The following is a 25,855-nucleotide window of genomic DNA, read 5'->3' on the forward strand; positions in this document are numbered from 1 at the left end:
CTTGTGAACACCCTTTGTTGACTGCGATGCGGCTCCGACGTTTTCAAAACTTGCAGTGCTCGTGGGGAAAGGTGGCTGCAACACCAGGACAAAGGGATCCCTCAGCCTCTGCCAGACACCTCATCCAGACCCTGCACCCACGCGGTGCCACGTGCACCCACCCTTTCGCCCTGTGATGAGTTTTAGGCCTTGGCGGTAACCAAGGTCATGCCCGCTTTAGGAGAAAGCCAAGGGTGTCATAGGCAAGCCCAGGACTCAGGGACCGGGCTGCTGGACATCTCCTGACATCGCTCAGCAGCTACTCGAGTGCCCCAGCACGTGAACGCAGCCGGCACACACTTACTCAGGCTGGAGGCTCTCCAGCTTGGCTGCTGCTCTCCACTCCTCTTCTGGGGCAGGGATCTGAACCTTCCTCCACCTCCTCACGACCTCCTTGCTCCTGGGCTGGGCTGGGGGATGGGGAATCCAATCATATTGCCTGGTGACCTGATGCAAGAAGAAGACGCTCTCATCAGACAGGACTGGACACACGGGTGCTGTTTCCCAGAGGACCCCTTGAAAGGACCCTGCAGCAGGACCTGGGAAGCAGGCGACTCGGCACTGCCGGCCCACGTCTGGCTGCTGCTTTGATCCCTCGCTTTCTGCTGACAGCCTCTCCCTCACCGGGAGGAGCAGGCAAAGCCCTGCCCTGCGCCCTGGTGCCCGTCCTGCTCCCACCACCCTGGGACCTGCCCCCCTCGGAGCCCTGGCGGGGAGGATCGCTGCTGTTCTCAGCGGTGTTGGTCACTGCCAGTACCTGAGGTGTCTCTCGGTCCTCCCCCTGAGACCAGGCTCCCCAAGCAGCCATTTCTGCCCGGGCTTGCTGTATTCGCTTTTGGTACAAGGGCCATGAGCTCTTTGTTTGGTCCCACTGCGAGGACAGGTTCCAGACCTCCTGGAGGAAAACAAACAAAAAACACAACAGCAGACAGGATTGGTCTCAGCTGTTGGACCAAAGACCTCTGCCATCAAAGACCCAGAAAGCCCTCATTCCTTTTCCATTGCCCCTGGTCCAAATGAAGCGGCTCATGGCAACACGGGAGGCAGCAAGAGGCAGGGAAGGTGTGCGGGACACCACCTTCCATCTCCCGAGGAAGAGAAGAAGGAGGTAACAAGTGTGTGAACGCATCCCAAGGGTCCGGCTTGGGATCGCTCCACACAAAGAGGCTTTAGTACAGTCCCAAACCGCGTGGTCATTGCAGCAAGGCAGAGCAGGTACCTGCACCAATCTCCGAGAGGCTTCGGGAGTAGGGAGCGCAGTGCTGGTGGACTTGGCTTGAGGAGCTGGTTCCTGCCTGTCTGTCTTCTTTGTCCTGGGGGAGCTGCCTGGACACGGGGGGAGCACACTGCAAACAGACACCGGGAGGCTGCATGAGCCCAGGGGAATTCGGTCTCCAGTCCGTGCTCGCAAGCTGCGTCAGCCTCTGCAGCAGACGGCAGTTCCGCAGCGAATGGGTGTTGGACTGGCCGTGTTCGCTTCAGCAGACACGGAGAGAGCCAACCGCGAAGCAGTGGCACCAGCTGCCTTCAGGAAGGCAGCTCGCGATGCCCGTATCCAGGCCCTTTGTGGTGGCAGAAGGAGAGGAGCAGTGTCTTGTGCAAGGACAGGATCCTAGAGACACCAATACGGCCCACCCGGGCTTATGGGTGGAAAGCAGATTATCGCTGGGGAGCCAGCAACATCGGAGAACGCCATCCGGCAAGGAGGGCAGGCATGCCACCTCCCTCCCTCGGCACTCTCTTGTGCCTGCCACAAAGTCTGGGATATCGTTTGGAAAGAAACGTTTCCATCTGGTATCACAGCTCCTTAGGCTGGAAGAAGCTGCGGGGCAGCTGGAAGAAACTGCAGGGGACGTTTGCTCCCACAGACAAAAAGATGGACTCTGTTGCAATGTGGGGGGGCTCCTGAAGGGACAGGAGTTTCTGCAACAAGGCTCTGCATCCAGCTCCCCCAAGGATCAGGGCCCTGGTGGAAAATGAAGCTGGCGTGCCAGTCTCAGGCAAACGTGCTGCACGCTTGCCATCCGTGGAGAGAGCGGCCTCCTCCGGGACGGGTGTCAGGAGCCTTTCTGAGTCCCTGCTCCTGGTGGGTCCAAAGGGGACATCTCTCCTGTGTGGAAGACGATGGTCTCTTGCACACACTCCTGCACCACGTACAGTGGGAAGGAGGTGGCTCGCGCTAGCTGCAGGTAGTTCAGCTGCTCGACCTTGACGTCATCTGCAAGGAGAAGCAACATCCTCAGTGCCACAGCAAGCCCAAGTTGCTTGCAGCATTCCGAACAAGGGCCTAGAGGAAGGGTCGCTAAGAGAAACAGCTCCGGGGCCATGGGGTCTTCTGGGGGAACTCAAGCTCTACCCTGACCGTTGGAGACAATCCTCTGCTTCTCCCAGGCCTTTCCAAAGAGCAGGGAGAACAAAAAGGTCTCTTCCAACCTAGAAATTCTGTGATTCTGTGAAATCCTTCTGGACATGGGGCAGGAAGAGGGGGGCTGCTGCCTTCTCACCAGGGAGGATCTCAGGGGGACAGTACATGTCCTCCAGCCACCCCTCATCAATGTCCAGCTGGAAGAACGGTTTGCGAATCAAGAGCCGCTTTTGCTTGATGTGGAATTGCTCTTGGAGAACAGCAAAGGTCCCGAGTCCCGCAACCTGAACAGCCTGCACACAGAGAAGACAGAAAGGCTGAGGAGGGAGTTCTTGAGAGACGGGAAAAGGGATGACTGTCAGGGCAGGGGGACACTGCTCTGTGCCCTGCCCGCTCCTGAGGGACAATGGGGCAAGGTGGGGCACTTTGGAAAGCTTTGGAGAAGAGCCGCATCCTCCGTTTCTTTCATCACCCCCCTCCCAGGATTTGCCACCATCCCTTGGCTAGGGAAGAGCCCAGAGGTTTCCAGCACACGGCTTAGGCCTGGGACTGATTATCCTAGGCATGGACCCAGGATATTCCCCCATCTCTCTGCTCGCCCTCTCCACTCAGGCCGCAGGGCCTTGCTTGCTTGTGCCCGTGCTACCAGTGTTCCACGTTGACATGAAGCAGATGAACTTTTGTCACAAGGAGGGATGAGGAACAAAGCCTTTGTCCTGTCAGCCCCATCTCACAGTCACACCCAGGCACAAGGCTGCCAGGCTGTCCCCGTGCCTGTGGCAGTGTGCCGCTCTGTCAAGCCACGAGGAGCACGGCAGGAGCATCCAGCCCTATTGCTTCTGCCATGAAATGGCCGCCTTTCTGCCCCTGCCGGGCTTCTCGTGCATTGGACACCACAAAGGAAAGGGAAGACGAGGTGCTGAGGCACAGGGAGCGAGCAACGCAACAGCGGGGCCGGGCAGGGGGGCCCCGGGCACACCGGCCACGTCCCCCCCTCAGCCCCGGCCCGCCCAGCACCCCTAAGATGGCAGCGCCCGCCCCGCCTGCTCAGGCGGTCGCACGGTTGCCATGGCAGCGAGCCCCAGCCAGCCGGCAGAGGGTGGGGCTCCCTTTGCCTGGCGGCTCTGGCAGCCAATCGGAGCCCAGCCTGGGGAGAGGCGAGCCCTGAGGGAGGAGCGGGAGGGAGGAGGGGAAGCGCTTGGGCCTGGCTGTGACTGGGAGATCGGGCTGACGGGACCAAGGCTTTGTTCCTCAGCCCTTCTTGGGAAAAGAGTTCATCTGCTTCGTGCCAACGTGCAACACTGCTAGGGCCTCGTGATGAAACGTGGCCTTCTGTCTTACATACCCTTGGGTAAGCACAAGGCCAAGAGAAACAGAGTGCTTATCTTGCAAAAGAACGGTGTTGAGAAGGGGGGGAGGTTTTCTTGAGATAACTGCTGACTATTGCACGAGACACAACTTTCTGACATTCGGCCCAGAGCCTACTAAATCAGGAGAGGGGGGAAGCTGAAGAACGACCGAAGGACAAAGCCTGGGAGGAAGACTACGAGCCTTCAGTACGGGTGACCCCCAGAGGGACCACTGGCAGTAATCCTCCTGGTGTTGCACGGGGCATGGCATCCCTTTTCCGTCACGTTCACGCATGGGGTTTGTTGTCAAGCTTCCCGCAACACCAGAAAAGGTAGCCTAAATTCCCAACAGCATGGGCACAAGAAACACAACCGCAGTGCCCCTCCTCGCCAGGTGAAGACACTCGTAGCCAAAAGTCAGCATGAGTTAACCAGGACCCAGTCTCTTCAGGATTTAGCCCCGACTGGATGCTGAGCGTGGAGACCCAACCGCGCACGTTCCAAAGGAGGAGGTGGGAAGCCAAGGGCTGCGGAGGAAATGCACTCACCTTGGGAACATCTGGATCGCACGAGCGGTGGTCTCTCCACTCAAGGCAGTCGGGTGTGCCGGCCACATTCTCTGCAAAGAGACACAGACCTGCTGGAGGGTTTCTGAGGCACTTTTCTCAGGGCTCTCATTGACAGGAAGCAAACCTGTCTCCCAAGCCAAAAGAAAGCCTTCTCTCCAAAACCCTCCTCCAAAGCCTCTTCCATCCACCTTTGTTCTGCTCTGGAGGAGCATGGCAGAATATTGAGGCTGTACAGTAACGCTGCCAGGCCTTTTGCAGCGGCCAGCATCCAGACGCTCAGAAGAGCTAATGGAGAAAGCAGCTAATGGGGCAGGCGTGGGGAAAGGCATCTGACTGGCCTGCCGTGTCCAGGCTGGCCAACAGCGGTCGGATTGATCACCCTTCCACAGGATTCCCAAAGAAATTGAAGTAGCCCTCAAAACATCACCAGCTTACACTGTGGAGCATTGCAATGAGGTCCTCAGCGCTCTCCAGACGTTTAACACAGTCTGGATAAAACTTCATGCACAGGAAACCATCTTCACAGGTCAAAACACCGATGTCCCTGAAGGCAAAGGGGACGTGCTCCTTGTTCTTCAGGAGGCAACAGTACAAGACGATGGTCTCTTGCACACACTCCTGCACCATGTACAGTGGGAAGGAGGTGGCTTGCGCTAGCTGCAGGTAGTTCAGCTGCTCGACCTTGACGTCATCTGCAAGGAGAAGCAACATCCTCAGTGCCACAGCAAGCCCAAGTTGCTTGCAGCATTCCGAACAAGGGCCTAGAGGAAGGGTCGCTAAGACAAACAGCTCCGGGGCCACGGGGTCTTCTGGGGGAACTCAAGCTCCACCCTGACCGTTGGAGACAATCCTCTGCCTCTCCCAGGCCTTTCCAAAGAGCAGGGAGAACAAATCCTTCCGGACATGGGGCAGGAAGAGGGGGGCTGCTGCCTTCTCACCAGGGAGGATCTCAGGGGGACAGTACATGTCCTCCAGCCACCCCTCATCAATGTCCAGCTGGAAGAACGGTTTGCAAATCAAGAGCCGCTTTTGCTTGACGTGGAATTGCTCTTGGACAATAGCAAAGGTCCCGAGCATCTCCTCAGGTCATCAAAACTCCACCTGGGGCACACAAACTTGGGTCCCGCTGGGCTCAGGGGACAATGTGGCAGCCAGGACTCCTGGGTCCTGATGCTAGGGCTGTCCTCAGCCCCAGGGCTCCTCTGGGCATGGCTCAGCCTCCTCGTGATGGGGACAATCCAGGGCCAGGTTTCCCTGGGAGCTGGTGCCTCTTTGGGACCTGGCTCTGGGAGGAAAGACGTCTGGTGTCCCAGAGACTGGTGTGGCCTGCAGCTCCCACAGGCCTCTCAGGAATGTCCCAGGAATGCCCGCATGGTGTTTTTCGGGGGGGCTCGCATATGCCTGCATGTGTCCTCGCCTGGGTGAGGTGCTTGCCAAGAGGTGGTGAGCTGGCTGGCCTGGAGCCTGACCTGGCTTTTCCTTGCTTTCCAGAGACTGAGGCTATCTGGGATGCTGTATCCGAGCAAATTCTGGAAGCGCTGAAGCGGGATAAGGTGGGCTGGTGTCCTGGGCCCTGCAGAGCAATCCCTACCCGAGCACTGAGACTGCCCAGGGTGCCCGGAGCAGCTTGCTGGCCAGCTGGGAGAGAAACCAAGGCCAGATCTGCTCTGCTTCTCAGGGGTTTGGCACACCCTAGGGCTTCACTCTTCCCTGCGTGATTTAAAGAGGTGCCTATATTCCCTGGGGAGATACTTGGGTGCCATGGAGGGTGCTTCAGGAAGATGCTTGTATTCCCAGGGGAGACTTTTACTTTCCCCAGGGACATGTTTGGCTTCTCCAGGGAGTTGCCAGAACGCTCCTTGGAAAAGACGGCTTGATCAGAGGACTTGTGCCGAGGTCCTGCTAGCAAGACTGGTGGTCTGGGGAGATTGTTGGGTGCTCCAGGGAGATGCCTGTGTGCTGCACGGAGAAGCCTGGGCATCCTTGGGATGTGCCTGTGTGCCTAATGGAGATGGTGGTGTGAATCAGGGCAGTGCTTTGCTACGTTGGATGAAGCGACACCAGCAGTCTGGCTGTGCTCTTTATTTTCCATTCAGGGGTGGAAAGCGGGAGAGCTTCCCAGCCCCTTTGCTCAGAGCTCCGCTGCTGCCTTCAGCATTCCCAGCACCTTCCCCTCCGTTGCAGTACCAGCATCTAGCGCTAGGGAGTCAGAAAGAAAAGAGGATGATCAGGTTGTGTATAGGCTGAACGCAGAGAAATACTGCAGGCTTAGCTCGGGCCGTGCACGTAGGGGTCTGCTTCCCATGAAGCTTCAAGGTTGCCGTCAGCTGCGACAGATGCCTAGTGCCCAAGCTCATGACGAGGTCCGCAGGGGTGCAGCTCATCAGCCTGGGGCTGAGGCAGGGGGAGCAGAGGGCCCCGGAATGCCCTCTCTGTCCCAGTGCTGCCCCCACGGGAAGGACGGGCCTCGCAGCAGCGGGAAGCACCATCCCTTTCTGGAGATACTTACCAGGGGAGCCGCTGCTGCTCTTGCCGCAGCCGCTTTTCCTCCGCAGCACTTGTGAACACCCTTTGTTGACTGCGATGCGGCTCCGACGTTTTCAAAACTTGCAGTGCTCGTGGGGAAAGGTGGCTGCAACACCAGGACAAAGGGATCCCTCAGCCTCTGCCAGACACCTCATCCAGACCCTGCACCCACGCGGTGCCACGTGCACCCACCCTTTCGCCCTGTGATGAGTTTTAGGCCTTGGCGGTAACCAAGGTCATGCCCGCTTTAGGAGAAAGCCAAGGGTGTCATAGGCAAGCCCAGGACTCAGGGACCGGGCTGCTGGACATCTCCTGACATCGCTCAGCAGCTACTCGAGAGCCCCAGCACGTGAATGCAGCCGGCACACACTTACTCAGGCTGGAGGCTCTCCAGCTTGGCTGCTGCTCTCCACTCCTCTTCTGGGGCAGGGATCTGAACCTTCCTCCACCTCCTCACGACCTCCTTGCTCCTGTGCTGGGCTGGGGGATGGGGAATCCAATCATGTTGCCTGGTGACCTGATGCAAGGAGAAGACGCTCTCATCAGACAGGACTGGACACACGGGTGCTGTTTCCCAGAGGACCCCTTGAAAGGACCCTGCAGCAGGACCTGGGAAGCAGGCGACTCGGCACTGCCGGCCCACGTCTGGCTGCTGCTTTGATCCCTCGCTTTCTGCTGACAGCCTCTCCCTCACCGGGAGGAGCAGGCAAAGCCCTGCCCTGCGCCCTGGTGCCCGTCCTGCTCCCACCACCCTGGGACCTGCCCCCCTCGGAGCCCTGGCGGGGAGGATCGCTGCTGTTCTCAGCGGTGTTGGTCACTGCCAGTACCTGAGGTGTCTCTCGGTCCTCCCCCTGAGACCAGGCTCCCCAAGCAGCCATTTCTGCCCGGGCTTGCTGTATTCGCTTTTGGTACAAGGGCCATGAGCTCTTTGTTTGGTCCCACTGCGAGGACAGGTTCCAGACCTCCTGGAGGAAAACAAACAAAAAACACAACAGCAGACAGGATTGGTCTCAGCTGTTGGACCAAAGACCTCTGCCATCAAAGACCCAGAAAGCCCTCATTCCTTTTCCATTGCCCCTGGTCCAAATGAAGCGGCTCATGGCAACACGGGAGGCAGCAAGAGGCAGGGAAGGTGTGCGGGACACCACCTTCCATCTCCCGAGGAAGAGAAGAAGGAGGTAACAAGTGTGTGAACGCATCCCAAGGGTCCGGCTTGGGATCGCTCCACACAAAGAGGCTTTAGTACAGTCCCAAACCGCGTGGTCATTGCAGCAAGGCAGAGCAGGTACCTGCACCAATCTCCGAGAGGCTTCGGGAGTAGGGAGCGCAGTGCTGGTGGACTTGGCTTGAGGAGCTAGTTCCTGCCTGTCTGTCTTCTTTGTCCTGGGGGAGCTGCCTGGACACGGGGGGAGCACACTGCAAACAGACACCGGGAGGCTGCATGAGCCCAGGGGAATTCGGTCTCCAGTCCGTGCTCGCAAGCTGCGTCAGCCTCTGCAGCAGACGGCAGTTCCGCAGCGAATGGGTGTTGGACTGGCCGTGTTCGCTTCAGCAGACACGGAGAGAGCCAACCGCGAAGCAGTGGCACCAGCTGCCTTCAGGAAGGCTCGCGATGCCCGTATCCAGGCCCTTTGTGGTGGCAGAAGGAGAGGAGCAGTGTCTTGTGCAAGGACAGGATCCTAGAGACACCAATACGGCCCACCCGGGCTTATGGGTGGAAAGCAGATTATCGCTGGGGAGCCAGCAACATCGGAGAACGCCATCCGGCAAGGAGGGCAGGCATGCCACCTCCCTCCCTCGGCACTCTCTTGTGCCTGCCACAAAGTCTGGGATATCGTTTGGAAAGAAACGTTTCCATCTGGTATCACAGCTCCTTAGGCTGGAAGAAGCTGCGGGGCAGCTGGAAGAAACTGCAGGGGACGTTTGCTCCCACAGACAAAAAGATGGACTCTGTTGCAATGTGGGGGGGCTCCTGAAGGGACAGGAGTTTCTGCAACAAGGCTCTGCATCCAGCTCCCCCAAGGATCAGGGCCCTGGTGGAAAATGAAGCTGGCGTGCCAGTCTCAGGCAAACGTGCTGCACGCTTGCCATCCGTGGAGAGAGCGGCCTCCTCCGGGACGGGTGTCAGGAGCCTTTCTGAGTCCCTGCTCCTGGTGGGTCCAAAGGGGACATCTCTCCTGTGTGGAAGACGATGGTCTCTTGCACACACTCCTGCACCACGTACAGTGGGAAGGAGGTGGCTCGCGCTAGCTGCAGGTAGTTCAGCTGCTCGACCTTGACGTCATCTGCAAGGAGAAGCAACATCCTCAGTGCCACAGCAAGCCCAAGTTGCTTGCAGCATTCCGAACAAGGGCCTAGAGGAAGGGTCGCTAAGAGAAACAGCTCCGGGGCCATGGGGTCTTCTGGGGGAACTCAAGCTCTACCCTGACCGTTGGAGACAATCCTCTGCTTCTCCCAGGCCTTTCCAAAGAGCAGGGAGAACAAAAAGGTCTCTTCCAACCTAGAAATTCTGTGATTCTGTGAAATCCTTCTGGACATGGGGCAGGAAGAGGGGGGCTGCTGCCTTCTCACCAGGGAGGATCTCAGGGGGACAGTACATGTCCTCCAGCCACCCCTCATCAATGTCCAGCTGGAAGAACGGTTTGCGAATCAAGAGCCGCTTTTGCTTGATGTGGAATTGCTCTTGGAGAACAGCAAAGGTCCCGAGTCCCGCAACCTGAACAGCCTGCACACAGAGAAGACAGAAAGGCTGAGGAGGGAGTTCTTGAGAGACGGGAAAAGGGATGACTGTCAGGGCAGGGGGACACTGCTCTGTGCCCTGCCCGCTCCTGAGGGACAATGGGGCAAGGTGGGGCACTTTGGAAAGCTTTGGAGAAGAGCCGCATCCTCCGTTTCTTTCATCACCCCCCTCCCAGGATTTGCCACCATCCCTTGGCTAGGGAAGAGCCCAGAGGTTTCCAGCACACGGCTTAGGCCTGGGACTGATTATCCTAGGCACGGACCCAGGATATTCCCCCATCTCTCTGCTCGCCCTCTCCACTCAGGCCGCAGGGCCTTGCTTGCTTGTGCCCGTGCTACCAGTGTTCCACGTTGACACGAAGCAGATGAACTTTTGTCACAAGGAGGGATGAGGAACAAAGCCTTTGTCCTGTCAGCCCCATCTCACAGTCACACCCAGGCACAAGGCTGCCAGGCTGTCCCCGTGCCTGTGGCAGTGTGCCGCTCTGTCAAGCCACGAGGAGCACGGCAGGAGCATCCAGCCCTATTGCTTCTGCCATGAAATGGCCGCCTTTCTGCCCCTGCCGGGCTTCTCGTGCATTGGACACCACAAAGGAAAGGGAAGACGAGGTGCTGAGGCACAGGGAGCGAGCAACGCAACAGCGGGGCCGGGCAGGGGGGCCCCGGGCACACCGGCCACGTCCCCCCCTCAGCCCCGGCCCGCCCAGCACCCCTAAGATGGCAGCGCCCGCCCCGCCTGCTCAGGCGGTCGCACGGTTGCCATGGCAGCGAGCCCCAGCCAGCCGGCAGAGGGTGGGGCTCCCTTTGCCTGGCGGCTCTGGCAGCCAATCGGAGCCCAGCCTGGGGAGAGGCGAGCCCTGAGGGAGGAGCGGGAGGGAGGAGGGGAAGCGCTTGGGCCTGGCTGTGACTGGGAGATCGGGCTGACGGGACCAAGGCTTTGTTCCTCAGCCCTTCTTGGGAAAAGAGTTCATCTGCTTCGTGCCAACGTGCAACACTGCTAGGGCCTCGTGATGAAACGTGGCCTTCTGTCTTACATACCCTTGGGTAAGCACAAGGCCAAGAGAAACAGAGTGCTTATCTTGCAAAAGAACGGTGTTGAGAAGGGGGGGAGGTTTTCTTGAGATAACTGCTGACTATTGCACGAGACACAACTTTCTGACATTCGGCCCAGAGCCTACTAAATCAGGAGAGGGGGGAAGCTGAAGAACGACCGAAGGACAAAGCCTGGGAGGAAGACTACGAGCCTTCAGTACGGGTGACCCCCAGAGGGACCACTGGCAGTAATCCTCCTGGTGTTGCACGGGGCATGGCATCCCTTTTCCGTCACGTTCACGCATGGGGTTTGTTGTCAAGCTTCCCGCAACACCAGAAAAGGTAGCCTAAATTCCCAACAGCATGGGCACAAGAAACACAACCGCAGTGCCCCTCCTCGCCAGGTGAAGACACTCGTAGCCAAAAGTCAGCATGAGTTAACCAGGACCCAGTCTCTTCAGGATTTAGCCCCGACTGGATGCTGAGCGTGGAGACCCAACCGCGCACGTTCCAAAGGAGGAGGTGGGAAGCCAAGGGCTGCGGAGGAAATGCACTCACCTTGGGAACATCTGGATCGCACGAGCGGTGGTCTCTCCACTCAAGGCAGTCGGGTGTGCCGGCCACATTCTCTGCAAAGAGACACAGACCTGCTGGAGGGTTTCTGAGGCACTTTTCTCAGGGCTCTCATTGACAGGAAGCAAACCTGTCTCCCAAGCCAAAAGAAAGCCTTCTCTCCAAAACCCTCCTCCAAAGCCTCTTCCATCCACCTTTGTTCTGCTCTGGAGGAGCATGGCAGAATATTGAGGCTGTACAGTAACGCTGCCAGGCCTTTTGCAGCGGCCAGCATCCAGACGCTCAGAAGAGCTAATGGAGAAAGCAGCTAATGGGGCAGGCGTGGGGAAAGGCATCTGACTGGCCTGCCGTGTCCAGGCTGGCCAACAGCGGTCGGATTGATCACCCTTCCACAGGATTCCCAAAGAAATTGAAGTAGCCCTCAAAACATCACCAGCTTACACTGTGGAGCATTGCAATGAGGTCCTCAGCGCTCTCCAGACGTTTAACACAGTCTGGATAAAACTTCATGCACAGGAAACCATCTTCACAGGTCAAAACACCGATGTCCCTGAAGGCAAAGGGGACGTGCTCCTTGTTCTTCAGGAGGCAACAGTACAAGACGATGGTCTCTTGCACACACTCCTGCACCATGTACAGTGGGAAGGAGGTGGCTTGCGCTAGCTGCAGGTAGTTCAGCTGCTCGACCTTGACGTCATCTGCAAGGAGAAGCAACATCCTCAGTGCCACAGCAAGCCCAAGTTGCTTGCAGCATTCCGAACAAGGGCCTAGAGGAAGGGTCGCTAAGACAAACAGCTCCGGGGCCACGGGGTCTTCTGGGGGAACTCAAGCTCTACCCTGACCGTTGGAGACAATCCTCTGCTTCTCCCAGGCCTTTCCAAAGAGCAGGGAGAACAAAAAGGTCTCTTCCAACCTAGAAATTCTGTGATTCTGTGAAATCCTTCTGGACATGGGGCAGGAAGAGGGGGGCTGCTGCCTTCTCACCAGGGAGGATCTCAGGGGGACAGTACATGTCCTCCAGCCACCCCTCATCAATGTCCAGCTGGAAGAACGGTTTGCGAATCAAGAGCCGCTTTTGCTTGATGTGGAATTGCTCTTGGAGAACAGCAAAGGTCCCGAGTCCCGCAACCTGAACAGCCTGCACACAGAGAAGACAGAAAGGCTGAGGAGGGAGTTCTTGAGAGACGGGAAAAGGGATGACTGTCAGGGCAGGGGGACACTGCTCTGTGCCCTGCCCGCTCCTGAGGGACAATGGGGCAAGGTGGGGCACTTTGGAAAGCTTTGGAGAAGAGCCGCATCCTCCGTTTCTTTCATCACCCCCCTCCCAGGATTTGCCACCATCCCTTGGCTAGGGAAGAGCCCAGAGGTTTCCAGCACACGGCTTAGGCCTGGGACTGATTATCCTAGGCACGGACCCAGGATATTCCCCCATCTCTCTGCTCGCCCTCTCCACTCAGGCCGCAGGGCCTTGCTTGCTTGTGCCCGTGCTACCAGTGTTCCACGTTGACACGAAGCAGATGAACTTTTGTCACAAGGAGGGATGAGGAACAAAGCCTTTGTCCTGTCAGCCCCATCTCACAGTCACACCCAGGCACAAGGCTGCCAGGCTGTCCCCGTGCCTGTGGCAGTGTGCCGCTCTGTCAAGCCACGAGGAGCACGGCAGGAGCATCCAGCCCTATTGCTTCTGCCATGAAATGGCCGCCTTTCTGCCCCTGCCGGGCTTCTCGTGCATTGGACACCACAAAGGAAAGGGAAGACGAGGTGCTGAGGCACAGGGAGCGAGCAACGCAACAGCGGGGCCGGGCAGGGGGGCCCCGGGCACACCGGCCACGTCCCCCCCTCAGCCCCGGCCCGCCCAGCACCCCTAAGATGGCAGCGCCCGCCCCGCCTGCTCAGGCGGTCGCACGGTTGCCATGGCAGCGAGCCCCAGCCAGCCGGCAGAGGGTGGGGCTCCCTTTGCCTGGCGGCTCTGGCAGCCAATCGGAGCCCAGCCTGGGGAGAGGCGAGCCCTGAGGGAGGAGCGGGAGGGAGGAGGGGAAGCGCTTGGGCCTGGCTGTGACTGGGAGATCGGGCTGACGGGACCAAGGCTTTGTTCCTCAGCCCTTCTTGGGAAAAGAGTTCATCTGCTTCGTGCCAACATGCAACACTGCTAGGGCCTCGTGATGAAACGTGGCCTTCTGTCTTACATACCCTTGGGTAAGCACAAGGCCAAGAGAAACAGAGTGCTTATCTTGCAAAAGAACGGTGTTGAGAAGGGGGGGAGGTTTTCTTGAGATAACTGCTGACTATTGCACGAGACACAACTTTCTGACATTCGGCCCAGAGCCTACTAAATCAGGAGAGGGGGGAAGCTGAAGAACGACCGAAGGACAAAGCCTGGGAGGAAGACTACGAGCCTTCAGTACGGGTGACCCCCAGAGGGACCACTGGCAGTAATCCTCCTGGTGTTGCACGGGGCATGGCATCCCTTTTCCGTCACGTTCACGCATGGGGTTTGTTGTCAAGCTTCCCGCAACACCAGAAAAGGTAGCCTAAATTCCCAACAGCATGGGCACAAGAAACACAACCGCAGTGCCCCTCCTCGCCAGGTGAAGACACTCGTAGCCAAAAGTCAGCATGAGTTAACCAGGACCCAGTCTCTTCAGGATTTAGCCCCGACTGGATGCTGAGCGTGGAGACCCAACCGCGCACGTTCCAAAGGAGGAGGTGGGAAGCCAAGGGCTGCGGAGGAAATGCACTCACCTTGGGAACATCTGGATCGCACGAGCGGTGGTCTCTCCACTCAAGGCAGTCGGGTGTGCCGGCCACATTCTCTGCAAAGAGACACAGACCTGCTGGAGGGTTTCTGAGGCACTTTTCTCAGGGCTCTCATTGACAGGAAGCAAACCTGTCTCCCAAGCCAAAAGAAAGCCTTCTCTCCAAAACCCTCCTCCAAAGCCTCTTCCATCCACCTTTGTTCTGCTCTGGAGGAGCATGGCAGAATATTGAGGCTGTACAGTAACGCTGCCAGGCCTTTTGCAGCGGCCAGCATCCAGACGCTCAGAAGAGCTAATGGAGAAAGCAGCTAATGGGGCAGGCGTGGGGAAAGGCATCTGACTGGCCTGCCGTGTCCAGGCTGGCCAACAGCGGTCGGATTGATCACCCTTCCACAGGATTCCCAAAGAAATTGAAGTAGCCCTCAAAACATCACCAGCTTACACTGTGGAGCATTGCAATGAGGTCCTCAGCGCTCTCCAGACGTTTAACACAGTCTGGATAAAACTTCATGCACAGGAAACCATCTTCACAGGTCAAAACACCGATGTCCCTGAAGGCAAAGGGGACGTGCTCCTTGTTCTTCAGGAGGCAACAGTACAAGACGATGGTCTCTTGCACACACTCCTGCACCATGTACAGTGGGAAGGAGGTGGCTTGCGCTAGCTGCAGGTAGTTCAGCTGCTCGACCTTGACGTCATCTGCAAGGAGAAGCAACATCCTCAGTGCCACAGCAAGCCCAAGTTGCTTGCAGCATTCCGAACAAGGGCCTAGAGGAAGGGTCGCTAAGACAAACAGCTCCGGGGCCACGGGGTCTTCTGGGGGAACTCAAGCTCTACCCTGACCGTTGGAGACAATCCTCTGCTTCTCCCAGGCCTTTCCAAAGAGCAGGGAGAACAAAAAGGTCTCTTCCAACCTAGAAATTCTGTGATTCTGTGAAATCCTTCTGGACATGGGGCAGGAAGAGGGGGGCTGCTGCCTTCTCACCAGGGAGGATCTCAGGGGGACAGTACATGTCCTCCAGCCACCCCTCATCAATGTCCAGCTGGAAGAACGGTTTGCAAATCAAGAGCCGCTTTTGCTTGATGTGGAATTGCTCTTGGAGAACAGCAAAGGTGCCGAGTCCCGCAACCTGAACAGCCTGCACACAGAGAAGACAGAAAGGCTGAGGAGGGAGTTCTTGAGAGACGGGAAAAGGGATGACTGTCAGGGCAGGGGGACACTGCTCTGTGCCCTGCCCGCTCCTGAGGGACAATGGGGCAAGGTGGGGCACTTTGGAAAGCTTTGGAGAAGAGCCGCATCCTCCGTTTCTTTCATCACCCCCCTCCCAGGATTTGCCACCATCCCTTGGCTAGGGAAGAGCCCAGAGGTTTCCAGCACACGGCTTAGGCCTGGGACTGATTATCCTAGGCACGGACCCAGGATATTCCCCCATCTCTCTGCTCGCCCTCTCCACTCAGGCCGCAGGGCCTTGCTTGCTTGTGCCCGTGCTACCAGTGTTCCACGTTGACACGAAGCAGATGAACTTTTGTCACAAGGAGGGATGAGGAACAAAGCCTTTGTCCTGTCAGCCCCATCTCACAGTCACACCCAGGCACAAGGCTGCCAGGCTGTCCCCGTGCCTGTGGCAGTGTGCCGCTCTGTCAAGCCACGAGGAGCACGGCAGGAGCATCCAGCCCTATTGCTTCTGCCATGAAATGGCCGCCTTTCTGCCCCTGCCGGGCTTCTCGTGCATTGGACACCACAAAGGAAAGGGAAGACGAGGTGCTGAGGCACAGGGAGCGAGCAACGCAACAGCGGGGCCGGGCAGGGGGGCCCCGGGCACACCGGCCACGTCCCCCCCTCAGCCCCGGCCCGCCCAGCACCCCTAAGATGGCAGCGCCCGCCCCGCCTGCTCAGGCGGTCGCACGGTTGCCATGGCAGCGAGCCCCAGCCAGCCGGCAGAGGGTGGGGCTCCCTTTGCCTGGCGGCTCTGGCAGCCAATCGGAGCCCAGCCTGGGGAGAGGCGAGCCCTGAGGGAGGAGCGGGAGGGAGGAGGGGAAGCGCTTGGGCCTGGCTGTGACTGGGAGATCGGGCTGACGGGACCAAGGCTTTGTTCCTCAGCCCTTCTTGGGAAAAGAGTTCATCTGCTTCGTGCCAACATGCAACACTGCTAGGGCCTCGTGATGAAACGTGGCCTTCTGTCTTACATACCCTTGGGTAAGCACAAGGCCAAGAGAAACAGAGTGCTTATCTTGCAAAAGAACGGTGTTGAGAAGGGGGGGAGGTTTTCTTGAGATAACTGCTGACTATTGCACGAGACACAACTTTCTGACATTCGGCCCAGAGCCTACTAAATCAGGAGAGGGGGGAAGCTGAAGAACGACCGAAGGACAAAGCCTGGGAGGAAGACTACGAGCCTTCAGTACGGGTGACCCCCAGAGGGACCACTGGCAGTAATCCTCCTGGTGTTGCACGGGGCATGGCATCCCTTTTCCGTCACGTTCACGCATGGGGTTTGTTGTCAAGCTTCCCGCAACACCAGAAAAGGTAGCCTAAATTCCCAACAGCATGGGCACAAGAAACACAACCGCAGTGCCCCTCCTCGCCAGGTGAAGACACTCGTAGCCAAAAGTCAGCATGAGTTAACCAGGACCCAGTCTCTTCAGGATTTAGCCCCGACTGGATGCTGAGCGTGGAGACCCAACCGCGCACGTTCCAAAGGAGGAGGTGGGAAGCCAAGGGCTGCGGAGGAAATGCACTCACCTTGGGAACATCTGGATCGCACGAGCGGTGGTCTCTCCACTCAAGGCAGTCGGGTGTGCCGGCCACATTCTCTGCAAAGAGACACAGACCTGCTGGAGGGTTTCTGAGGCACTTTTCTCAGGGCTCTCATTGACAGGAAGCAAACCTGTCTCCCAAGCCAAAAGAAAGCCTTCTCTCCAAAACCCTCCTCCAAAGCCTCTTCCATCCACCTTTGTTCTGCTCTGGAGGAGCATGGCAGAATATTGAGGCTGTACAGTAACGCTGCCAGGCCTTTTGCAGCGGCCAGCATCCAGACGCTCAGAAGAGCTAATGGAGAAAGCAGCTAATGGGGCAGGCGTGGGGAAAGGCATCTGACTGGCCTGCCGTGTCCAGGCTGGCCAACAGCGGTCGGATTGATCACCCTTCCACAGGATTCCCAAAGAAATTGAAGTAGCCCTCAAAACATCACCAGCTTACACTGTGGAGCATTGCAATGAGGTCCTCAGCGCTCTCCAGACGTTTAACACAGTCTGGATAAAACTTCATGCACAGGAAACCATCTTCACAGGTCAAAACACCGATGTCCCTGAAGGCAAAGGGGACGTGCTCCTTGTTCTTCAGGAGGCAACAGTACAAGACGATGGTCTCTTGCACACACTCCTGCACCATGTACAGTGGGAAGGAGGTGGCTTGCGCTAGCTGCAGGTAGTTCAGCTGCTCGACCTTGACGTCATCTGCAAGGAGAAGCAACATCCTCAGTGCCACAGCAAGCCCAAGTTGCTTGCAGCATTCCGAACAAGGGCCTAGAGGAAGGGTCGCTAAGACAAACAGCTCCGGGGCCACGGGGTCTTCTGGGGGAACTCAAGCTCCACCCTGACCGTTGGAGACAATCCTCTGCCTCTCCCAGGCCTTTCCAAAGAGCAGGGAGAACAAATCCTTCCGGACATGGGGCAGGAAGAGGGGGGCTGCTGCCTTCTCACCAGGGAGGATCTCAGGGGGACAGTACATGTCCTCCAGCCACCCCTCATCAATGTCCAGCTGGAAGAACGGTTTGCAAATCAAGAGCCGCTTTTGCTTGACGTGGAATTGCTCTTGGACAATAGCAAAGGTCCCGAGCATCTCCTCAGGTCATCAAAACTCCACCTGGGGCACACAAACTTGGGTCCCGCTGGGCTCAGGGGACAATGTGGCAGCCAGGACTCCTGGGTCCTGATGCTAGGGCTGTCCTCAGCCCCAGGGCTCCTCTGGGCATGGCTCAGCCTCCTCGTGATGGGGACAATCCAGGGCCAGGTTTCCCTGGGAGCTGGTGCCTCTTTGGGACCTGGCTCTGGGAGGAAAGACGTCTGGTGTCCCAGAGACTGGTGTGGCCTGCAGCTCCCACAGGCCTCTCAGGAATGTCCCAGGAATGCCCGCATGGTGTTTTTCGGGGGGGCTCGCATATGCCTGCATGTGTCCTCGCCTGGGTGAGGTGCTTGCCAAGAGGTGGTGAACAAACTGAGACCCTCAGCCCTTTCCCAGTATGAATTGAGCCCATCCCAGTTCGAACTGGGCCCCCCAACCCCATCCCGGTACAAACTGGGCCCATTCCCAGTACAAACTGGGCGCCTTTCCCTTCGCCCCGCCCCCCGTTGCCAGGTAATCGCCACCGCCGTTCCCGCCTCTTTTCCCCCCGTTGCCAGGCAACCGCCGCCATTTTGTCGCCCTCCATCCGTTGCCAGGCAACCGCCGCCATTTTGTCCCCTCCCTCCGTTGCCAGGCAACCGACGCCATTTCGTCATGCCCCGCCGGGCTGCCCGCACTGCGCATGCGCGCTCGCCGGCCTCCCATTGGCTCCCGCCCCGCGGCTTGAAACGGTCCGGAGGGATCGATGGCGGCCAAGGCTGCGGCCGGTGCGGGGGGGGGGGCGGAATTTGAGGGGGGTCTGAGGGGATTTTTTGGGATTTTGGGGAAAATGGGGGTCTGGGGGGGCTCAGGGGGATTGGAGAAGGGGTGCGAGGCTCTGGGGGGCGTCTGGCGGTGAGGGGATGCGGGGTTGTGAGGGGAAAAAGGGCTGAGTGGGCGTTCGGTGAGGGGAGAGGGGCTGTGAGGGGACGTTTTGTGAGGGGAAAAAGGGGCTGTGAGGGGCATTTTGTGAGGAGATGAGAGGTTAAAGGACACTTCGTGAGGGGAGAGGGGGCTGTGAGGGGATATTTTGTGAGGGGATGAGGGGCTGTGAGGGGGCATTTTGTGAGGGGATGAGGGGTTAAGGGACACTTCATGAGGGGACAGGGACTGTGAGGGGGTATTTTGTGAGGGAACAAGGAGCTGAGAGCGGAAAAGGGGCTGTGACATGGCTGACAAGAGAGGCTTCAGGTACAAAGGCCCTGGGCCACCCTCCTGGTCTGTCCGTGCCAGCAGGGCACAGCCCAGCTGCCTCCCTCCTGCACCAGCCTGTCTTTGATCTCTGCCATGCGATCCAAAGCCAGCAGTGCATGTCCTCCCTCTGCACGGTCGCATATCCCAGCTCGACACGGATGTTTCTCTCTACTGGGAAGCTTCCAGCCCAGCTCAGTTGCCCCCCAGCTCTCCCACCTCCCTGCCCTCTCCCCAGCCCAGCCCAGCCCAGTAGCCTAGGCTGGGCTGGTCCCACGGCAGTGCCCATCGCAGGCTGCTGCAGGGCTCTGGGCACTGCCACCACAGCTCCAGTTCCCATTCACTCCTGATCAACTCAGAATGGGTCTCAGACCAACATTTATTTGGTTAAAATACACAGAGATCCTGGCTCCTTGACTATAGAAATCCTGGGTCACACAGAAAGGGTGATACTCAGGCAGGAAGGAATGAAAAAGGGCATTTTTGTGTAGGCAACAATATCACAAGGGCAGAAAGGAAAATTGAAGAAACAAATGCAATATGGAAAGGCAAGGTGGCCTGTCATGAATAATACTTGGAGCCATCTGCAGAAGAAGGCAGACAGTCTGTGGCCACTGATAAACACCCAATCAGCAGTTTCCATACTGTATCCTTGAGCTCCTGGTTCCTCATGCTGTAGATGAGAGGGTTCAGTGCTGGAGGCATCACTGAGTACAGAACTGCCACCACCAGGCCCAGGGATGGGGAGTAGGTGGAGGGAGGCTTCACGTAGGAAAAAAATCCAGTGCTGACAAAGTACCATGGAATGCCTGCCTCACAGTCATGTGAGGAAGGCACATGTCAAAAGGCTTTTTTTTTTTTCTCTAGGATTTTTTTTTTCCTCTAGGAAATATGTCCTTTCACTTCCATGACTTGAGATTCTTTTGGTGAGGTTCAGTTTACCATTACCACCATGGCATTACCCATTGGCTCAAGAGTTAGAAGTCCTTTCCCAGGGCACTGCGTATATTGGAACATGGTAGGGCAAGTATTTTTTGTTCAGAATTTGACATATGAAATCACTCCTAGCACAGAAGGGACGTTTACATCTGCACTCCGAATGTGAAAAAAAAAGAAAAAAAAAAAAGGTGGGTGACAAAAAGGACTTTTAGTTTAGTTTTGCTTTTGCTAGACACCATCTTCTCCCTTGTGATGCCCAAGCAGTGCTCTCTGAAGTCAGAAATCCTGAGCATTTCTGCTGCACTCACAGTGAATGGCTGTGAGAGCTGGCTGTGGGAGGGACCCCACGCTGGAGCAGGGGCAGAGAGAGACCATGAACTTTCTTAGTTCTCATTTAGTTTCTCACTGCTCCAGTCTATCAGTAGCACTCAATAAATTATGCTCTTTTAAAGCACTCATAAATTATGCATTTTATCATACAGCTGGTAAGAGAAAGTCACTGCTGACATACAGGTAGGCAAAAAATATCCAGAGTAAACAAAGCAGTTTAATTGCACAAATGACAATGGATAAATAAAAAACATTTTTATAAGAAAATATTAAAGGAAATGACACTGAAGATCAAAATAACAATAATGATAATGAAACAAGTATCCAGGAAATCACTTGTGGAAAAAGATGGGAAATTTATGCCTATTCAGAAACATCCTTGAAATCACTTTCCTAACAGCACCAGGTCAAGGAAGAGCGCGAAGTGCAGGAGCTGCAGCTCCCGTGTGTCTGCGAATGCCAGCAGGAGGAACTCGGTGATGGAGCTGCTGTTGGACATCTCATGCCTCTGGGTCTAGGGAGCTTTCAAGATGGAAAAAAAAAAAACAAAAAAAACAATGACAAGTTAATACTGGCTTCCCAGAGTGAAATCTACTCCATTTCTCCTTGAACCCCTCCCTGCCACACTCCCTCACTTGTCATTCAGCCTCATAAGCTATATTTAATGAGTTTGAATATGATACTTAAGTATTCGGGATCTCTTCATATTGCGTCAGGAGGAACGCAATATGAAGTCCCTGTGCATTGGGTACACCAGAACATGGCAGAGGCTCCAAGTTATATTTTCAGAATTTGTCAGATGAAATCAATGCAGAAGGGCATACGGGGTGGTGTCCTAACAGGCCTAAAGAATGTGGAGGGCTGAGAGGACTTCTAGGATTTTTTGTTTTTTTTCCTACACAACCTCATCACGCCCAAGGAATGTCCTCTGAAGTCAGAAGTCCTGAGGATTTCTGCTGCACCCACAGTGAATGGCTGTGAGACCTGAGAGGCAAAGGGATTCCCTTTAGCTCAGAGCAGGGTGAGGGGAGCTGGTTGGACTTGTTCCCAATGGCCATGATCTTGCTGCTTTTGGAGATGGATGGCAATCACATTTATGGTACACTTCAAAGAAATCAGACACTGCTAAGAGCAGAGGAACCCACTGCCAATCTATCAGTGCGCAGCCTTTCGCAAGGTACCTAAGCAAGGTCTCAGCACCACATGTCTTGCCAAGGACACTTATCATTTATTTCACCAACCCAACAGCATGTCCTCACATGCAGCATATCTCTGCTTCTTCCTGGGGCATTCACATAACACAGAGATACTACGGAAAAGATTTCTATCCTGCAGGGCAGCGCACACCTTGGAAGGACATCCCAGGGAGACAGACAAGTGTCCTAATGATGGTGTCTCATTAAGGGAAAGTCAGCTCATTCCCCAGCCTCACAGAATGCATTGCCCGCAGCCCCAGGCTGCTGCTCTCAGCCCCCCTGCACCACAGAGGGAAATGGGCACGTGGCTGGAGAGATGCACCTCTGCTCTGCTGGAACTGTGGCTGCAGAGGACGTGCTTCATGCCCTGGACACACAGCAGTGACTGCAGGGGCTTTCCTGTGTGGGACAGGAGGCAAGAGGGCTTGCTCAGAGGAAGGGGGCTGCAATGTAGGGAATAATACAGACTTTTCTGAGAAGTTCTCCCTCTGACTACAAATCCGGTTTTTCTTTCTTCTCATTCCCTAATCATATTTCTTCTGCCTGAAGATTTTATAACTGGGGGATGTTTCCATGTCCCATGGTCTTTTCCCCATCTGTGTTCAGAGCCCTCCTGCCAACCTCTTTGCCCTTCAGAAACCAGCAGTTCCCAGAGCACTGCCTAGGTGCATATCCATCTTTGCAGATAGAAAACAGCCTGTCAGAAAGCCCTGACAGGTACAGCAAAGTTGCCAATGAAGCTGGCCATAAACAAAGGAGAGGCTGTAGGCAATTTATAAGCCTTCTTACAAGCCCACTGATCATCAAAGGAACAGTTCAGGAATCTTAGAGATGTGTTGGAACTTGACAGTTCCTTTTCCATTTCTTTCTGCAACCTCACCCAATCCTGCAAGTGCTGGAAAGGGAAAAGGAAGCAGAAAATTCTTTTCTGGATTTTTGTGTGTTTAGTGGATTATTTCTCCAACATATGTCACACCTTTCTGTGACTGACCTAGGAGCCTCCACCATGTTCCTGCATATAAATGAGAGGGGTTTTGCCTCTCGGGGACCAGGGCTTGGGACCAGGGCAGGAAACAGGACGAGGGCTGGGGTCCAGGACCGGGGCTGGGGACCAAGACTGGGGACCAGGGCTAGGAACCATGTCTGGGGACAGGATCAGGGCTGGGGACCAGGGCTGGGGATCAGAACAGGGCTGGCTGTGCAGTGCTGGATGTAGGGCTGGGCCCCAAAACCTCATCTCTTTCCCTGTGCTGAAAAGCAGCTGGACTATGACATGCATTTTGCAGGAGGAGTGTCAAGACACGGGTTTTCCTGTTTGCAAGTCCCAGATCCTGGTGAACATCACCTAGGTTGGTTAACCTAGCAGCTGTGCACAGAAGCTGTCTCCAAGAACCCATAGAAACCTCGGGAATGTTTGCACCCTGCAGTGTCCCTTTTCTGTGACCGTCCGAGTGATTAAAGGCCCCCAGGGTGACATGGGGTCATTGAATTCATCTTAGTCCAGTGGCTTCCACAAGACTGTCTGCTTCTTCAGCCTGACTGCAGGCATTTACCTCTGACCACACTGCCACCCTGACTGGATCTGCTCTGACCCTCACCCACAAGGGCTCCCCCACTCTGCTGCCCATCCCATAGACGAGCTCCATGCATCCAGACAGATCCTTCACATGGAGGGCAACCCCCTGTTGATCATCCCCGCCTGTCTCTTCTGAAGAATCTGCCCCCGTCCAGCACAGCACCCCAAGCTGGGGGACCTGTCCCCCCACACCTCAGCAGCTCTTCCATCAATGTCCCAGCCCTGTGACAGCAGGCGGGGATCCAGCTCCTCCTGCCTGTGCCCCAGGCTGAGGGCATTGGGGCACATCTGGGCTGCAGCACCTCAGCTGTGGCACAAGGGCCAAACTCAGACTTGTCCCAGACCTTGTGCCAAGAACCTGGGCATGAAGAGGCTTTCCTTCAGAGCAGAGATTTGCTGCCGTGGATGGTAGATGGGCACAAAAGGATGACTTAAGGGACCCCAAGGAGGTCAACCCTGGTGTTCCTGAGGCCAGAAGGAAACAGGCCTGGGCTGTGCCGCTCTGACAGCAGAGGGCCTTTGTGGTGTTGGTGCAGCCCTGAGGGCCAGTGCTGGAGCTGGGGCTGATCTTCAGGCAGGAGAAGGGGCTGCTGATTTCCCTTGATTTCCTCCATCTCCATTAATGATCCTGGAGCTGAGAAAAGGAGCTCACCTGCAGCTGCCCATGTTATTCACACCTAAGCTGAGTGCAGAGGAATCCCAGCTCCCGTGGGTTTGTGGCAGGCATGGGAGGGATCTTTGTCCCATTCCAGCCCCAGGACAAAAAAACAGCATGAGATGTCTTAACTGACTCTGCTGAATCCCTTCCTTAAGCAGGGGGTTAAAGGAGTTACTTTTATGACCATGCCTGGGTGTCCCTTCATCAACTGGGATGAGAAGACTGCTACAGATAATTGTTTTTGTGCTAAGAGAAATGAGCCTGCTGTCAAGAAGTGTGTGTGCCCAGCTGAGGGAGGGAGCCCCAGGGATCCCTTCAGGCTGTTTCCCAGCAGGTTCCCCTGCAGCCCCAGGGCCATGTGCAGGGAGCCTGGTGGGGGGCAGAGCAAGGGAGGCCTTGGGCTGGGCCTCTGCTGCTGAGCTGGGCCGGGCTCCTGGGCCCAAGGGGAGCTCCTGGCAAGCGGGCAGCGCTGCAGAGAGACAGCTCTGCCCAGGAGCAGCTCCTCTGCACAGCGCAGCAGGGCTGGGGGCACTGCCTGCAGAGACACAGTGCTTAAAGGCAGGCAGAAGTGGCAGCATGCCCAGAGCTCCCTGCGGGAGAAGACTTCCCAGCCCTGCACCCAGTAAGTGTCTGGCTGGAGGGCAATGCAGCCGCAGTTCCTGGAGGCAGGAGAAGCCGGGGGTGCAGGCAGGGGTGTCCAGGGCTGTGGTGCAGAGCAGGGTCCCTGCTGTGGCCCAGGGGCTGTGTGCCGGGGCAGGGCCTCTGCCGCCTGCCAGGCTCAGCACTCAGCCTGCCCGGGGAGCTGCCCAGGGCGCTGCGGGGAGAAGCTGCGGGTGGAAGGAGCCCCCTTGGCATGCTGCTGCTGCTGGGAGGCTGCTGCCTGGGGCAGCCTGCTCACAGCTCCACAGCACAACCAGCGTGTATCTAAAGGGTCTTTGCAAGAGCCGGGATAAAGTAGGGGATTTCAGCTTCAGTCACAGCTTTTCTGAGCCTCCTGAACTTCCAATCTTCTCTACTTGCCTCAGTTGTAATAGAAATATTTGCTGTTAATTCCAGGAAGTGCCTAAGACTCCATGATGGCTGACAGGTTACAAGGATCTTTTCCTTCCCCTCAGCCCATAGAAAGCTCCACCACCACATGTGCAGTGTCAGCAGGGTCTGTGTGCCCTGGGCTCTAGGACATGTCCCCAGCGAGCTGCCCCTGGGCAGAGCCCTGCTGCCAGGAGGTGTCTGCAGGGCAGAGCTGAGCACCCAGCTCTGATGGGGTGGGGGCTGTGAGCTGCAGGCAGGAGGCGTGGGGACAGAGACCCAGCTGCAGGCAGGGACAGCTGCAGGCAGCAGAGCCATGGGCAGGGAATGACAGGGAGCTGTTCCCAGAAACTACATGGCAGAAGGGAATTTGGCCAAATCCGTTCCATCCCAGTACTGCTGATGCTGTCCATTGCCTTGACTGCCAACCAGCAAAGCCTCTGCCCCCACAACTATGGGATCTCATGCTTTGTTGTCCCCTTGGCAGCAGGACCCTCAGAACAAAGAACACCCTCCCAAGTACCGATGTCTCACTCCATTTCCTGCCTCCCTCACTAGGAACCCTGGGCCATTTTTCTGTTTCCCCTCCCATCCATCCTGCCCTTGCTGTTCCCCTCAGATTCCCTCGGGAGTGGGTTTAAAGATAGAGCTCAAACACCAGAATACTGAGTCCTGCTCTGGATGTGCATCCCTGGGAGCAGAGTGCCCAAGCTGTTCTAGCCAAAATGGCTCTGGTCCCAGCCTAGTGCTGGGAAATAATCTGTCTCTGTTCAGGTCACTGTGGTTTATGAACGTCCAGCAGAGGTTTTCCTGGAGTTATCCTGCTGTAGGATGTTGAACAGCCCCCCTGAATTATAGGTACGCTGCATCTGAATGAAACTATGAATTTAAGAATGGGTCACCACCTTTCCCAGCAGTGCTGAATCCGATGGAGCTCATGTGCAGAGGTCGTGGCTCCAAACAGTGCTCAGCCAGCACAAACCAGAGCTTCATCCAGAAAGGAGAATGAAGATGCTGCTGAGAAAGCGCATATTTGCGGAGGTGGGTGAAAAGGGAAGGGTGTTGCTGAAAGGACAGAGATTTGCTCAAAGAAGTCTGCCCAAAG

The 25,855-nt window shown here is 56.6% G+C and overlaps 4 protein-coding genes across 9 annotated transcripts in view; 2 read left to right on the forward strand and 2 right to left on the reverse strand.

Moving 5' to 3' along the window:
* The window catches only part of LOC137846765 (coiled-coil domain-containing protein 81-like), a 227,518-nt gene that overhangs the window by 191,439 nt on the left and 10,224 nt on the right, over nucleotides 1–25,855 (forward strand). The window lies entirely within an intron of this gene.
* Nucleotides 1–25,855, forward strand: part of LOC137846767 (olfactory receptor 14A16-like) — a 41,543-nt gene that overhangs the window by 14,364 nt on the left and 1,324 nt on the right. Inside the window, exon 2 of one of the 3 annotated variants that reach the window (XM_068664876.1) lies at nucleotides 25,668–25,791. In XM_068664876.1, coding sequence (XP_068520977.1) covers nucleotides 25,756–25,791 — 36 coding nt within the window. In that variant the 5' untranslated portion in view covers nucleotides 25,668–25,755. Of the gene's footprint in view, nucleotides 1–25,620; nucleotides 25,792–25,855 lie in introns of those variants that run through there. The other 2 variants (XM_068664875.1, XM_068664877.1) reach the window with 2 other exon arrangements.
* On the reverse strand, nucleotides 1,617–5,370 carry LOC137846772 (coiled-coil domain-containing protein 81-like). The gene is made up of 3 exons (XM_068664885.1): nucleotides 4,758–5,370; nucleotides 4,302–4,372; nucleotides 1,617–2,697 (listed from the first exon to the last, which is right to left on the reverse strand). The coding sequence occupies exons 1-3, from the start codon at nucleotides 5,031–5,033 to the stop codon at nucleotides 2,622–2,624; spliced, it is 423 nt and encodes a 140-aa protein (XP_068520986.1). The 5' UTR covers nucleotides 5,034–5,370; the 3' UTR covers nucleotides 1,617–2,621.
* On the reverse strand, nucleotides 6,390–13,299 carry LOC137846770 (coiled-coil domain-containing protein 81-like). 2 transcript variants are annotated; one of them, XM_068664883.1, is made up of 7 exons: nucleotides 11,634–13,299; nucleotides 11,178–11,248; nucleotides 8,138–9,573; nucleotides 7,676–7,813; nucleotides 7,223–7,365; nucleotides 6,832–6,954; nucleotides 6,390–6,521 (listed from the first exon to the last, which is right to left on the reverse strand). In XM_068664883.1, the coding sequence occupies exons 1-3, from the start codon at nucleotides 11,907–11,909 to the stop codon at nucleotides 9,498–9,500; spliced, it is 423 nt and encodes a 140-aa protein (XP_068520984.1). In that variant the 5' UTR covers nucleotides 11,910–13,299; the 3' UTR covers nucleotides 6,390–6,521; nucleotides 6,832–6,954; nucleotides 7,223–7,365; nucleotides 7,676–7,813; nucleotides 8,138–9,497. The 2 variants fall into 2 exon arrangements, with proteins under 2 accessions (XP_068520984.1, XP_068520983.1); XM_068664882.1 differs by lacking the exons at nucleotides 11,178–11,248; nucleotides 11,634–13,299 and having other exon boundaries at nucleotides 8,138–8,612.

This window comes from Anas acuta, chromosome W (genome assembly GCF_963932015.1).
Source record: "Anas acuta chromosome W, bAnaAcu1.1, whole genome shotgun sequence".
In the NCBI taxonomy this organism is placed as follows: Eukaryota; Metazoa; Chordata; class Aves; order Anseriformes; family Anatidae; genus Anas; species Anas acuta.

Coding starts and splice junctions, on each gene's coding strand:
- LOC137846772 (XM_068664885.1), bottom strand. CDS start 5,033: ATGTTGCTTCTCCTTGCAGATGACGTCAAGGTCGAGCAGCTGAACTAC. Junction 4,373..4,757: donor TCATTGCAATGCTCCACAGT/GTAAGCTGGTGA, acceptor GTCTCTTTGCAG/AGAATGTGGCCGGCACACCC. Junction 2,698..4,301: donor GCGATCCAGATGTTCCCAAG/GTGAGTGCATTT, acceptor CTCTGTGTGCAG/GCTGTTCAGGTTGCGGGACT.
- LOC137846770 (XM_068664882.1), bottom strand. CDS start 7,726: ATGGCTGCTTGGGGAGCCTGGTCTCAGGGGGAGGACCGAGAGACACCT. Junction 7,366..7,675: donor AGGACCGAGAGACACCTCAG/GTACTGGCAGTG, acceptor TCCTTGCATCAG/GTCACCAGGCAACATGATTG. Junction 6,522..6,831: donor GAGCAGCAGCGGCTCCCCTG/GTAAGTATCTCC, acceptor CTGACTCCCTAG/CGCTAGATGCTGGTACTGCA.